We start from the raw sequence: 15,552 nt of genomic DNA on the forward strand, positions 1-15,552 counted from the left end.
AACATCCGATTATTCCAGAGTGTTAACAAATTACTTTATTAATTCAATGAATTTTGGTCCAGTACTTACTAACGTCTCAGATCATCTTCTTCTAGTTGAGTTTTTTACTAATATTTCTAAATAAAAAAAAATACTCAAATTTATAATACATCTATAAATATATTTATGCGTTTTGTTCTAAACCAACCAAAAATAAATTTCTAAACCATGGATTACATCAGATATTAAAACATCTTCCATTATTACAAATACAAAGAAATCTCTTTTCAGTCCTACTCCCTTTGATATTTCACATTATAAAAAATATAAAAATTAGTTTACTCAAATATTAAAACAAGCTAACAAACATTATTATTCTGAAAAGTCAGGAAAATGTGTAAAACTGTTAACACATGAATGTCATTAATGAACCGATGAATAAAGAAACTTGTCTGGAGGTTATTCCATCTCAACCATCTGATGGCGTTAAGAATTTCATTAATCTGCTTGATATATAGAAATATGGTTTCAGTGATGTTTTTACCAATATTGACCTTTCATTAGCTAAAAACATTGTCTTATCACCCAGTCCTGTTTGCAACGATGTTTATCACATTTATTCTTGTTTCGCTGTGTCTGACCCTCCAACTCGTACTCAGGATTTGCAAAAAACACTAAAAATGAAAGACGTTTAATAAGAGCTAGTCTTATTAAGAAAGTAGCACAACATATTATTGAACCCTTTACACATGTTCTTTCTTTGTCTTTAGAAACAAGTACTGTACATAGGGATTTAAAAGTAGCTAAAGGAACTCCTCTATTCAAATCTGGGTATGCTAGCTTCTTTAATAACTATTGGCCTATTTCTGTGTTGCCTGTGTTTTCCAAAGTACTTAAAAAATTAGTTTACACAAGAATTTCAAAACATCTGTCTGATAATAATAGTACAGTCCCGAAGTTTAAGACCACCTGAAAAATGGCAAAAAATCCTATTTTGCATGGTTGGATCTCAACAAGGTTCCAAGTAGAGCTTCAACATGCAACAAGAAGAAATGGGAGTGAGACAAAACATTTTGTTGATCATTCATTTTATTAAAAACAACGCTTAAACTGACAGCTGAGGACCACATCTCCAAATTCACCCGTAAACTCCCTAAAACAGAAATCAAAGTTCCAAACATGAACTCAGTCATGAGCAGCTCCACCGTTGTTGTTGATCACTTCAAGAATTCGTTGCAGCGTGCTTGATGCAAGCGTTTCCATGAGGTGAGGGGGAACAGACGGGTGCACGAAGGGCATCTACTGTCTGGAACTGTTGTCCATTTCTGTAAACTTCCCTTGCCATCCATCCCCAAAGGTTCTCAGCTGGATTTAGATCAGGGGAACAGGCAGGATGGTCTAAAAGAGTGATGTTAGTCTCCTGGAAGAAGTCCTGCAGCATTGTGTACTGTAACGTTGTCCTGTTGATAAACCCTGTCGTTACCACACAGATGAGGGCCCTCAGTCATGAGGGATGCTCTCTGCAACATCTGGACACAGCCAGCAGCCGTTTGACGCCCCTGCACCTCCTGAAGCTCCACTGTTCCTCTGAAGGAAAAAACACCCCAGACCATTATGGCACCCCCTCCACTGTGGGCGTAGAAAACGCCTCAGGTAGTATCTGTTTGTCATGCCAGTAATGTTGGAAACCATCAGGACCATCAAGGTTACATTTGTTCTCATGACAGAATCAAACTTTCTTCCACCTTTCAGTGTCCCATGTTTGGTCCAAAAGGTCAGTTCTGTGCCGTTCAAGGAGACGAGGCCTTTGAAGACGTGTTTTGTTTTTGAAGACCTTCAGTCTCAGATGGTTATGGGGCTGCAGTCCGCACCAGCCTTAATTTGGGTCGAGGATCATCCAGTGTCTTGACGAACAGCCAACTGGATCCTCCGGCTCAGTGCTGGTGAATATTTTTGGGTCTTCCACTTGACTCTTTTGTTCCATAACCCTCAGGATCATTTAAGAAATTCCAAATGAGCGTCTCACTGCATCCCACCTCAGCAGCGATGGCGTGCTGTGAGAGAACCTGCTTATGCAGTTCAACAACCTGACCACGTTCAAAAAAGGAACGTTTTTTTGTCTTTGCAGTAACGTCACGACAGTGTGACTACCTGACAGGAAATGACAATGAGTCCACATTTTTGCACAGATTTGGGCTTTTAAAGGCATGTGGTCCTAAACTTTGATCAGCTGTAAAACAGCCTGTTTCAGTTTAAGCGTTGTTTTTAATAAAATGAATGATCAAAAAAATGTTTTGTCTCACTCCCATTTCTTCTTGTTGCATGTTAAAGCTCTGCTTGGAACCTTGTTGAGATCCAACCATGAAAAATATAATTTTTGGTAATTTTTCAGGTGGTCTTAAACTTTTGATCAGGACATTATTGTATAATCACCTGTATGCATTTATAGAAAAAAATATCTACAGACATGGGCCTTCTAGAGCTTGTAGATAAGATTACAACAGATTTAGATGATAAAAAAAAATATTCCCTTGGTATATTCCTAGATTTGTCAAAGGCATTTGACACAGTTCATTTTAAAATTCTCTTAACAAACTAATTAAAATTGGAATTGAAAATATTGTTCTTAAATGGTTAGTTACCCTTTTGAAAGAGAACAGCGTCTCTCTGTTAATAACCAGAATTCCAATAGAGCTAAACTTGTATGTGGGGTTCCCCAAGGTTCCATTTTGGGCCCTCTCTTATTTTTGGTTTAGATTAATGATTTAAAAAATGTCTATAAAAACGTAGTCCCTCTTATAGCCACTTTAAAGAGCACCACATGGAGCTAAATTGTTAGCCCTCGTTATCAGTTATCAGTTGCCTGAAAGTTCATCTAATTCTGCTTCCAATACAACTTATGTTTATTTTTATTTACGTTGAAATGTCATCATTACTGTGTATGTTACAGAGAGACACCATACCGCTGTCTTCAAGCATGATACACTGAGATCGGTGAGCACATACCATTTGCACTTTATTGTTGAATAACTGCATTCATCTGAATAATTTGGTTATTAATTGTTGCATATGCAATAACTCAACTTAGATACTTGTTTTAATAAAACATTGCAGCAATGCATAGCTTGTACAACAGAAATGTATTATTTTTGCAAATTTGAGTATTTTAATTACAAAGTACGAACAAATTACGAACAGCGTAATTAAACTCTTCTCATCCTGTCTGTTGATAGGTCAGGTTTTTGTATGCTGGATTCCTCCTGAGGTGGATTCCTCCAACCTTCCCACCTGGACTAAGAGACACTGAGGTTCCCTTTTTTTCCACTTGAAGATTCTGCCCTCTCCGTGAATCGCTACCTTATCGTGGTGGAGGGGTTTGTGTGTCCCAGGGATCCCAGGGGCTATGTTGTCTGGGGGCTTTTGCCCCCTGGTAGGGTCTCCCATGGCAAATTGGTCTTGGGTGAGGGACCAGACAAAGAGCGATTCAGAAGACCCTTATGAAGAGAATATCGAGGGAACAGTTTACCCTGCCCGGGATAGGGTTACTGGGGCCCCGCCCTGGAGCCAGGCCCGGGGAGGGTGCCCGAGGGCGAGCGTCTGGTGGCCGGGCCTTAGTCCATGGGGCCCGGCCGGGCACAGCCCGAAGAGGAGACATGGGCCCATCCTCCCACAGGCCCACCACCCGCAGGAGGCGCCATAGGGGTCGGGTGCATTGTGTGCTGGGCGGCGGCCAGGAGCGGAGGCCCTGGCGGTCTGATCCCCGGCTGCCAAGACTGGCAATAGGGACATGGAATGTCACCTCTCTGGTGGGGAAGGAGCCTGAATTAGTGCGTGAGGTTGAGAGGTACCGGCTAGATGTAGTCGGGCTCACCTCTACGCATGGCTTGGGCTCTGGAACCAGTCTCCTGGAGAGGGGCTGGACTCTGTCTCAGTCTGGAGTTGCCCCTGGTGAGAGGCGGCGGGCTGGGGTGGGTATTCTAATATCCCCTCGGCTTGCTGCCAGTACGTTGGGGTTTTTCCCGGTGGATGAGAGGGTTTGTTCCCTGCGCCTTAGGGTCGGGGAACGGGTCCTGACTGTCATCTGCGCTTATGCGCCGAGTGGCAGTTCAGAGTACCCAGCCTTCTTAGAGTCCCTGGGGGGGGTGCTGGAAGGTGCCCCATCTGGAGACTCTGTTGTCCTGCTGGGAGACTTCAATGCTCACGTGGGTAACAACAGCGAGACCTGGAGGGGCGTGATTGGGAGGAACGGCCTCCCTGATCTGAATCCGAGCGGTGTTTTGTTATTGGACTTCTGTGCAAATCACAGTTTGGCCATAACGAACACCTTGTTCGAACATAAGAGTGTGCATAAGTGCACGTGGCACCAGGACGCTCTAGGCCGCAGGTCGATGATCGATTTTGTAATCGTATCACCAGATCTGCAACCATATGTTCTGGACACTCGGGTAAAGAGAGGGGCTGAGCTGTCAACTGATCACTACCTGGTGGTGAGTTGGATCAGGTGGCGGGGGAGGACGCTGGACAGACCCGGTGCACCTAAACGCGTAGTGAGGGTGTGCTGGGAACGTCTAGCAGAGGCCCCAGTCCGCGAGATCTTCAACGCACACCTCCGGCAGAGCTTCAACAGCATTCCGAGGGAGACTGGGGACATTGAGTCCGAATGGACCATGTTCAGCGTCTCCATCGCCGAAGCTGCTGCATTGAGCTGCGGCCGCAAGGTGGTTGGTGCCTGCCGTGGTGGTAATCCCCGAACCAAATGGTGGACACCAGAGGTGAAGGGAGCCACCAGGCTGAAGAAGGAGTCCTATCGGGCTTGGTTAGCCTGTGGGACTCCGGAGGCAGCCGACAGGTATCGACAGGCCAAGCGGAATGCGGCTCGGGCAGTGGCTGAAGCAAAAACTCGGGTGTGGGAGGAGTTCGGAGAGGCCATGGAAAAAGACTTTCGGACTGCCTCGAAGAGATTCTGGCAAACCGTCAGGCGTCTCAGGAGGGGAAAGCGGTGCTCTACCTGCACTGTGTATAGTGCTGGCGGAGCGCTGCTGACGTCGACTGAGAAAATTGTCAGGCGGTGGAAGGAATACTTCGAGGACCTCCTTAATCCCACTGACACGTCTTCCGAGGAGGAAGCAGAGTCTGGGGATGAGGGGAATGACCCGCCAATTTCCGGGGGCGAGGTCACTGAGGCAGTTAAACAACTCCTTGGTGGCAGAGCCCCTGGTGTTGATGAGGTCCGCCCCGAGTTCCTGAAGGCTCTGGACGTTGTAGGGCTGTCCTGGTTGACACGCCTCTACAATGTTGCGTGGAGATCAGGGGCAGTACCCCTGGATTGGCATACCGGGGTGGTGGTCCCCATCTTTAAGAAGGGAGACCGGAGGGTGTGTTCCAACTACAGGGGGATCACACTCCTCAGCCTCCCTAGGAAAGTCTATGCCAGGGTGCTGGAAAGGAGAGTTCGTCCGCTAGTCGAACCTCGGATACTGGAGGAACAATGTGGTTTTCGTCCTGGTCGCGGAACACTGGACCAGCTCTTTATCCTCTCAAGGATACTTGAGGGTGCATGGGAGTTTGCCCAACCAGTCTACATGTGTTTTGTGGACTTGGAGAAGGCATTCGACCGTGTCCCTCGGGGTGTCCTGTGGGAGGTGTTGTGGGAGTATGGGGTGTCTGGCCCATTGCTACGGGCCATTCGATCCCTATACAACCGTTGCAAGAGTTTGGTTCGCATTGCCGGCAATAAGTCGGACTCGTTCCCGGTGGGTGATGGGCTCCGCCAGGGCTGCCCCTTGTCACCGGTTCTGTTCATAATTTTTATGGACAGGATTTCTAGGCGCAGCCAAGTGGCGGAGGGCTTTCGCTTCGGTGGCCTCAGAATCTCATCTCTGCTTTTTGCGGATGATGTGGTTCTGTTGGCTTCATCAGGTGAAGGCCTCCAGCTCGCACTGGAACGGTTCGCAGCCGAGTGTGAAGCAGCGGGAATGAGGATCAGCACCTCCAAATCTGAGGCCATGGTTCTCAGCCGGAAAAGGGTGGAGTGCCCACTCCAGGTCGGGGATGAGTTCCTGCCCCAAGTGGAGGAGTTCAAGTATCTCGGGGTCTTGTTCGCGAGTGATGGGAGAAGGGAGCCGGAGACGGATTGGTGCTGCGGCTGCAGTGATGCGGACGCTGCACCGGTCCGTCGTGGTGAAGAGGGAGCTGAGTGTAAAAGCGAAACTCTCAAGTTACCAGTCGATCTACGTCCCTACCCTCACCTATGGCCACGAGCTGTGGGTAGTGACCGAAAGAACGAGATCGCGGATACAAGCGGCAGAAATGAGCTTCCTCCGAAGGGTGGCTGGCCTCTCCCTTAGAGATAGGGTGAGAAGTTCGGCCATCCGGGAGGGGCTCAGAGTAGAGCCGCTGCTCCTCCACATCGAAAGGAGCCAGTTGAGGTGGTTCGGGCATCTGACAAGGATGCCTCCTGGGCGCCTCCTGGGTGAGGTGTTCCGGGCATGTCCCACCGGGAGGAGGCCCCGGGGCAGACCCAGGACACGCTGGAGAGATTATATCTCTCGGCTGGCCTGGGAACGCCTTGGTGTTCCCCCGGATAAGCTGGAGGAGGTGGCTGGGGAGAGGGAGGTCTGGGCTTCTCTGCTTAGGCTGCTGCCCCCGCGACCCGGCCTCAGATAAAGCGGATGAAGATGGATGGATGGATGGAAGATTCGTGCTGCACCTTGCTGCACCGTGCAGCTGGTTATACATCAGATCACTGACTGACATTTTCTCATTCCTATTTTCTTTCACACTCTGGGAATGTTTGGACTATACCCTTTGGACGAGTTTTATTTGGACTGTGAAATCCTCCACATGTGAAAGGTGCGTGAGATCTTCCTTTGAGTGGTCATTGAATAATTTGAGTAATCTGTTTTCTAGAATAGTTTAGGAGTCAGGTTACCAGGGTGCACCCAATATCGGTAATTTTATGTGGTTTTACTTTGTCGAATGCCGGCTGCTCACATTCCTGTCTCTGTGTCTCATTTAAACACACCACTGTGCTGCTATAGTCGAACCTGTTGGTCCATTAATATAATCAATTCAATAATTCTCCTCACTGTGTTACATGACACCGATCTTCTATTATCACATTCTAAATTTGATGGTCTTATAAAAAAGAAAATGAAGACTTGTCTATTATTTCTGAATGGTTTAAAGTTAACAAACTGTTACTTAATGTTCATAAAACTAACTTTATTATCTTTAGTATAAAAAAATGATATTAAAGGCACAAATTTATTTATCAAGGGCTTTAAACTTACTCAAGTGTCTCAAACAAAATTTTGGGGAGTTATGGTTTATGAAAAACTAACTTGGAAACAAAATCCTGAATTTGTCTGCAGAACAACTGCAGAACCCCAGACATCTGCAAAGACGATTGTTGCTGACCTGACCTCTTCTGGAGCTACACAACAATATCAGCTCGCTTCAGAATAAGCACCTGGAAGGTTTTTACGTAGTGGTTGGGGATTTTAACCACGTAAACCTGACAGACATCTTGCCAAGGTTTCACCAACCTGTCACCATACCAACACGGGGAAATAACACGCTGGACCGTGTTTACACCAATATGCGAGATACATACAGAGCAGTACCCCGCCCCCACCTCGACCTCTCCGGCCACATCTGCATTATGCTGGTCCCTGCCTACCATCCCCCATACGACGCTCCAAACCCACACAGAAAACCATCACTGTGTGGCCCAATGACAGAGACTCTGCACTGCAGGATTGCTTTGAATGCACAGACTGGCAGGTCTTCAGGGATGCTGTGGTGTATAAGGAGAAGCTGGATTTGGAGGAGTATACAGCTGCTGTTCTTGGCTACATTAGTAAGTGTGCGGAGGATGTTACCACCACCAAGTCGGTGCTGTGCTATCCAAGCCAGAAACCCTGGCTGAATGCAGAAGTCTGTGCCCTGCTGAAAGGCAGGGATGCCGCCTTCAGGTCTGGTGATGCACACAAACTCTGGTGATGCACACAAACTGCAGTCACTTCTCTCTAGAAGAGAACTGACTGCAGGCGTCAAGAGAGCCAAAGCCACATACGCACGGAGGATTCAGGGTCATCTTTCTTCCTAGGATCCACGCAGTATGTGGAGGGGTATCAAGTGCATCACTGACTACAAAACCAGGGATACACAATGCCCCAGGGATCCTTCTCTGCCTGAGGCTCTCAACAACCAGCTCTACACCTGCTTTGAGGACCCTAATTTCTTGACAAATTACTGACTCTGGGACTGAGCTCCTCTCTTTGTAACTGGGTCTTGGACTTCCTGACCAACAGACCGCAGTCTGTGAGGATCCACAACGTCTCCTCATCTTCCAGAGTCCTCAGCACTGGCTCCCCTCAGGGCTGTGTGCTAAGTCCCCTCCTGTTCACGCTGCTTACATATGACTGCTCACCCAGCCATCCAGGCTGTCATATTGTAAAGTTTGCGGACAACACAGCTGTGGTTGCATGCATCACAAACAATGAGGAGACCGGCTACAGGAAGGAGGTGGAACACTTGGAGGACTGGTGCAGGCAAAACAATCTCTGCTTAAATGAGAAGAAGATGAAGGAGATGATTGTGGACTTCAGGAGGGGAAGACACACACACACGCACCCCTGCACATCAGAGGATCTGCAGTCGAAGTAGTACCCAGCTACAAGTACCTGGGTATGTACCTAGATAGCAACGTCACCTGGAAAAACAACACTTCCAGCCTGATCAGGAAGGCTCACCAGAGGCTCTACTTCCTGAGGAGGTTGAGACATGCAGGAATGGAGAGCTCAGTCCTCATCTCCTTCTACAGATGTTCCCCTCAGGCAGGAGGCTGAGGAGCATTAAATGCAAAACCACCAGACTGAGAAACAGCTTCATTCCAGAAGCTGTGAGACTTCTCAGTGTATAAATGGACAAGAACTGCTTTTGTAGCACTTTAATCACTACTGACATTTACTGACACCGTCACTTTATCAATGCTGGCCATCATGCCCTTTGCTGGTAAAGTATTTATTTACACCTACGCTCTATATCCATACTCCATACTGGTATTTAGGTTGTAGCACTCTACTTATCGTATTATTTATCGTATTGTTTTATTACCTTTTATTCTGTTTGTTTTAAAAAAAGAAAATTTATTTATTACTTTTTAAAAATTCAGTTTTTTCATTATTTTGTGTCTTTTCGCTCCGGGATCGTGTGTGCATAATTTCGTTCCACCTCATGTTAACATGTGATGCGAATGACAACAAAGCTCCTTGAATCCTTGAATTCTTGAATGTTTCCAGGAACACAGTTGGGAGGGCTCTTCATTGTGGTGGACTTCAGCGGCATCGTCCTAGAAGAACCTGTTTACTCAAAGAGCAGCACATCACAGCCTCACTGAGGTTTGCCCGTGAAAATTTGAAAGGTAAAGATGAGTTTTGGAAGTCTGTGCTTTGGCCTGATGAGACTATACTGGAACTGTTTGGGCACATGGATGTTGCTTATGTTTGGCGAAGAAAGGGACAGGCCTTCAACCCCAGGAACACAGTTCCCACAGTTAAACTTATGAATAAACATAAACGTATGAGAATATGCAGAAATCTGCTAGTAGTCTAGGTTTAGGTCATTGCTGGGTCTTCCAACAAGACAATGACCCAAAGCATACATCGAAATTTTGGCCTCAGATGTGTTGTAATAGTGTTTGAGGTGCTACATGTCAATTCATTCAAAAGAAATTTCTGCAGGTGATGAATTTCCCAAATAAACTTTTTTCATCTGCTCCTGTTTTTATAAAATACAAAATCATGACAATATTTAATGTGATATTTAATATTTAATACATACTGCATATCGCTTTGTATTATGTATAAGTATGTATATTTAACTGGTGATTTACCATAGTCTTTTTCAGATTCAACAAGACATTGTGGTGATTTTTATTTATGCAGAACGTTAACAAAGCAAAATACACTGTTTTGTTTTTTGTTTTGTTCTTATGGTCTTCCTAACCTTCCCTGCACAGTTGTTCTTATTTTGAACTATATGTTATTATTGTTCTTGATTTAAAACAAGCGAGTTAGTATATTTGGTTATCTTCATCTGTGGTCCCTGTCATGTCTCCATGTCTCTTTTCTGGTTGTTTCAGGTTAGCCTTGTGTCATGTCTCTCTGTGTGTCTCCAGTCTGGGTCACGGCCTGTGAGTCTGTTTTGTTTCCTCTCTTACTTTGATAGTCCCATCTCGTGGGCGTCCTGTTCTTTCTTAAACTTAATGACAATACAACTGAATTTATTCTAACAGGCATCAAATCAAAACTGACTAAAGTTCCAACCAGAAGTCTTTCATTATCCATCGATAACTCTGCTGCTACACCAGGTTAAGAGTCTTGGTGTCATCCTGGACAGCACTTTTTCCTTCACAGCACATATAAATTATATTTTTATCTTCGTAATATTAACCACCTTCGTTCTTCTCTCGCTCAAAACAGTACTGCCATACTCGTCCATGCTCTTGTCACCTCTCATTTAGATGACTGTACTTCTCTTCTCTGTGGTCTGCCTCATGAATCTCTCCATAAACTGCAGTTAGTTCAAAATACAGCTGCTCGTATTATATCCAGAATTAGATCCACTGAACATATAACAGCTGTTCTTAAACAGCTCCATTGGCTTCCAGTTTCTGCTTCTTACTTTCAAAGCCCTTCATAACCTCGGTCCTCCATATTTATCTGATCTCCTCCGTACGTACTCGCACTCTCGTACACTCCTCTCTTCTTCAGCTTCCCTTCTGTCTGTTCCACCTGCTCGCCTGACTTCCACAGGACTCAGAGCCTTTAGTCGTTCTGCCCGAGACTTTGGATGCACTTCCACCAGATCTCCGGGCTACAAACTCTCTCTCTACTTTTAAATTGTGTCTTCAAACCCATCTTTTCAGGATTGCATACCCTTCGTCATGACTCCATCTTTGTCTATTTTTACCTTGTTTAGCTTCTATGCTTGTTCTTTATTTTTCATTTACCTTTATGTTTTTATTTTGTTGTACTAATGTAAGGTGACCTTGATGATCTTTAAAGGCACCTATAAATAAAATGTCCATCCATCCATCCATCCATCCATCCATCTTCTTCCGCTTATCTGGGGCCGGGTCGCGGGGGCACCAGCCCAAGCAGAGAAGCCCAAACCTCCCTCTCCCCAGCCACCTCCTCCAGCTTGTCGGAGGAACACCAAGGCGTTCCCGTAGCAATGGGCCAAACACCCCATACTCCTGGAGCACCATACTATACTAAAATGTATTATTATTATTACTTCCTGTGTTTCATCATTTAGATTCCTTTCAGCCACGTTTCCCAGGTGTGTCCTCTCTGCCCTGATTCCCTCCTGCGTCCTTATTGTCTGAGTGTCCCTCTGGTCTTTGTCACATCATCATCGCACCTGTCCCATGTGTGTGCACTGTTTCTTTGGTTTAGCAACCAGTAGGTTCTCGACTCTAGTTTAGTCCGAGTTTTCTGTTACTTTTCCATTTTGTTCTCTAACTTCCAACAATAAACCCGTCTGAGTGAAGTTCCTCTCTCCGTGTCCTCTGAAAGCTGCCAACCACACAATGACACATGACAAATAATGTGGTTTATTGTATGCTTTGAATCACAGTTTGTAAGCAGAGAGGAGAAAACTGATTTTAAAAAGAGCAATTTTTGATGTTTACAGAATTTATAAAACATGAAGTACAGGTTTTATTATACAAGCAGAACATCACATGATTGTATTAACACTCTGCCATCTGTTAGACCATCCCCACACATACTTCATATGTTCAACATTCAAAATCAAAACCTTTCTGCCAGCAACCGCACATGGAAGACTCGTCCTCCTACAGTGGGCAGAGGGACACTGAAGAACCATGTGACACTAACCAGAACCCAGGGTACACGGGTTTGCTGAAGGTGGTGTGGAAAGTGTAGAGATGGATCGGTGAGCCGGAAGAAATTCTGTAGAAGGTCAGGATACCAGCAGGCCGATCCACATACACCGCTACTCTGTGAGAGATGGAGGAGGAGGAAGAGGAGGGGATGGCTGTTTCTCTGTTATTGTGCCAAACGGAGAAACTTTCATCTTCAGCACACCTCAGACTCCAGGAGTGATCATTCCCTCCAAACCTGCAGTCATAACTGTTTCCTCTCCTTCTGACGCTCCTGTAACTCACTGCTATAAAAACAAATCCTTTCCACTCAACCTCCCAGTAACAGCGACCAGTCAGCCCAGAGGTACATAGCAGCTGAAGCCAGACGTCAAACCTCTCTGGATGAACAGAATAAGGCTGCTTCTCTGTCACTGCTGTCACCTGCCTGTTGTTGTCTGACAGTTTGAGTTTCCTGTTTGCTGTGTTTGCATCCAGTGCAAGTTCACAGAAATCTGAGAGTGGGATAAAAACAAAGCATCATTAACACCAGACTGACAGTGATGTTTAAATAAATACAATCTAACAAGTTATTATTGGGACATAAAGGGACCGACTATGGTCTGGTCATTTTGTAATTTTCTTTTTATTTCTGTTGTTGATGTTAGAAAAGCATCACTGGTTGTGACAAATGGAAAAAAACAGAAAGACTGAAAACTGTGGAGGTTTAATTAAGAGTTAGCTACAAACAATAGTTAAGTACTGTGGTTTTACATGAAGTCAGATCTTACAGGTGTTACGTAGTCGGACTGTTTTGACCAGATCCTGTAAAACTGATCTTTTTGAACCCAAACAAAACGTGATCTCTTCCATTATGTAAACTTCACGCAAAATAGTAACCCATTCTTCAGTGGTAGGTGCTTCAACCTTCAGACATTTCCTCGTAATAGCTTTTTTACATAAGCAGACCAAACAGTTTTTATCATTTCTTTTCAACTTTTGTGGTACATCACTCACATTTAAAGGGAATCTTAACACCAAACACATTTTATGTGACTATGGATTTCCTTCCTGTAACCTCTAATAATATGGCATCCCCAGAAGACCACGAGTGGCAAAGTCCACAGCCATGTCCATGGCCCACATGTCTTCTCTGAATCTTCAAACAGAACTCTCTCCATGTATTTGAGTCTGTGAAAGTCCACTGAAGCTGGCAGACTTTTCCCAGGTTTCATTTAGTTCAGCCTCCCACTGCTTCCTTTTATAGTCTGTATTCCCTTGTTTAGACACCTGAATTCCAGTATAAAGTCTGGAAAACACAACATTGTGCTGGTCTCATTAATGTCTGGCTTTTTCTAAACCATACTTATTTTGTAAAGCTGCAAAACTGAGAAGTGAATTATAGCATGTGAGCCTCAAATCTGTCGTCACTTTTGTTGGGAACAAAGTCAGAATCGTGGGTGCACCATCTCAACATTCTGTTTGGGTCCCCTACTTTACAAGTACTAATTACACTTTTCAGGGCGTTACATGGACAATCCAGTACAGGGCTTTTCTGAAACCTTCAACTCACCTGGAGTTTACCATCAGCCAGGAGGGCCATAACAGGAATACCTTCACAGCTGCCCCCTCTATTTCTTTCCAGCCGGATGTGTAGGACAGTGAACATATACGCACTAATGGTCTCATCTGGGCAGCGCAGTAATCGTCCCGTCGGTGTGGAAGGCCCTTTCCCCCCTTGTAGTGTTTTATACCTGACCCTGGCTCTCTTCCCACAGATATCTCTAAAGTAGTCTGTCCCATTCTTCAAAGTGTTTTAGCGATCTTGGGAGGCACTGAAAATAATAAAGCATGTGTGGGAGAATGTTCATCCTGATGGACTCTATCCGAGAACTCAAAGTCAAAAAGGGGATTCCACCTTTGAACATCTGACTTTATGTTGAACCTCAAACATTTTAGAACCCCGCAGGGTAACCCCCAAACATTTAATAGACTCATTCTATTCATTCATTCTAGACTCACCCACTTCCAATTATAGTTCATTCTTAGTTCTTTTGATGGGTTAAAGTAAACCTTAGTTTATGTATACTATTAATTTTATACCAAGAATATTAGCCAAATTCTAACATGGTCATCAATTTTGGGAGTGTTTGGGTAGGTTGTGTTAAAGCTAACAGAAGAACATCTGCAAACAAGGCCATTTTCTGCTCTCCTTTAGTAGATGTTACTCCTTTTTTTTCCATTGGTGAGGAGTGGAGGAGCGCAGCATCCTTGTAGTGCTCCTCTGTGTAGGTAGAATGAGTCTGTCAGATCCACACTGATCTTGGTTTATCATATAGTGCTGCCAGTGTGCTGATACTGTATGAGTTCATGCAGAAAAGACTCACAGAATCGAATGCTTTCTCTGCAGCTAAACTTATTAGCAGAGTCACTTCATGATGTGTGGTGTTCTCCTAATACTATCCTGAGTTTGTCTGATAAAACCTGTTTACTTGTTGTGTATTAGGTCTGTTCAATGGTAACTTTATTGTCCCCAATAAGAAACTGATTTGCAGTCTGTCCATACACATAGAAACAAAAACAAACAAACAAAAAAGAAGCCCAGAAAGAACAGCCCAAATTTTATCGTCAACACAGTGCAATGGCAACAACAATTACGTCTGGTAATACTGATTCCAATCTCAATTTATAGTCAGTATTTAATACACTTGCAGGTCAGTAATTTCCACAGTCCAATTGATCTTTTCCCTCTCTGGGGATAATAGAAGTGATCGCCTCTCTTTACCGAGTCTCTGTGGCCCCAAAACACGCTGCACCAAAAACTGGTCCACCCCAAGGATCGGGTCCCCCGACCAGTGTTGGGACTAACGCGTTATTAAGTAACGCGTTACAGTAACTACGTTATTATTGTGGTAACGAGCACGGTAACTAGTTATTATGCCAAAATCAGGAACGTGTTACTCGTTACTGGGATTTAGATAGGCTCGTTACTCGTTACTTCGTGTGGTGGATATCGCGGAGCTTCCACAGATTCAATAACATTAGCAAGTGGTGGAAGCCAGCAGGTGGATGAAGGAAAAGGGAGGCAAGAGGAGAGACCCAAAGCGGCCACCGGTCCGCGTGTCAGGTGAACTGAACTTCAGGTAAGAAGTTATGACCTGCAGTCTATCCGGGTCAGATATAAACCAAGTTTAGGTGGAGTTTATTTTCGGTATGCTGACATTTTCGTACTGCGTGCTAGCTAGCATGGCGGAGTTTCTATACAGCTGTGTGGGTGCTATGTTACTGATGTTGAACTTTATTTTGTTCATACGGTTCATTATTAGAGTTGCCAACCGTGCCGTAAAAAACAGAATCGTCTCGTATTCAGAGAAAATATTACGCGTTTCGTACTGAGGTGAAAAGGAACAGTTTGTCCCGGACTTCAGCTACAATGAAAAAGACACAAAGCTGAAGCTGCACAGCTGCCTCTTCTTCTCTCATTCTCTCCTGTTGCTACTTCAGTCACGAAACTGATCAATGATCAGCTGATCGGCTTTTCTCTCTTGTTTATTTATCGCCCACTTTGCGCCAGAAAGAGGAAACCAGCGGATGTCGCGTTAAACAACAGCAGCACGTTTAAGCTTGATCAGCTGTTGTTAGAATTTATTTAATATTAATTTCTAGTATCAGCTGATGTT

At 44.8% G+C, this 15,552-nt stretch overlaps 1 protein-coding gene and 1 long non-coding RNA gene across 2 annotated transcripts in view; one reads left to right on the top strand and one right to left on the bottom strand.

Annotated features, from left to right (window-relative positions):
* LOC112847224 (uncharacterized) overlaps positions 1 to 2,145 on the top strand; it is a 4,928-nt gene extending 2,783 nt beyond the window's left edge. Inside the window, exons 2-3 of the long non-coding RNA XR_003220663.1 lie at positions 1,470 to 1,632; positions 1,732 to 2,145. This is a non-coding gene — a long non-coding RNA (uncharacterized LOC112847224). The remainder of the gene's footprint in view (positions 1 to 1,469; positions 1,633 to 1,731) is intronic.
* Positions 2,146 to 11,254: 9,109 nt separating this feature from the next.
* The window catches only part of LOC102077504 (NACHT, LRR and PYD domains-containing protein 3), a 42,128-nt gene continuing 37,830 nt past the window's right edge, over positions 11,255 to 15,552 (bottom strand). The window contains exon 7 of the mRNA XM_025908434.1: positions 11,255 to 12,387. Within this exon, the coding sequence (XP_025764219.1) occupies positions 11,846 to 12,387 (542 nt within the window). The 3' untranslated portion in view covers positions 11,255 to 11,845. The remainder of the gene's footprint in view (positions 12,388 to 15,552) is intronic.

The sequence above is a fragment of the Oreochromis niloticus genome, linkage group LG6 (genome assembly GCF_001858045.2).
Source record: "Oreochromis niloticus isolate F11D_XX linkage group LG6, O_niloticus_UMD_NMBU, whole genome shotgun sequence".
NCBI lineage: Eukaryota > Metazoa > Chordata > Actinopteri > Cichliformes > Cichlidae > Oreochromis > Oreochromis niloticus.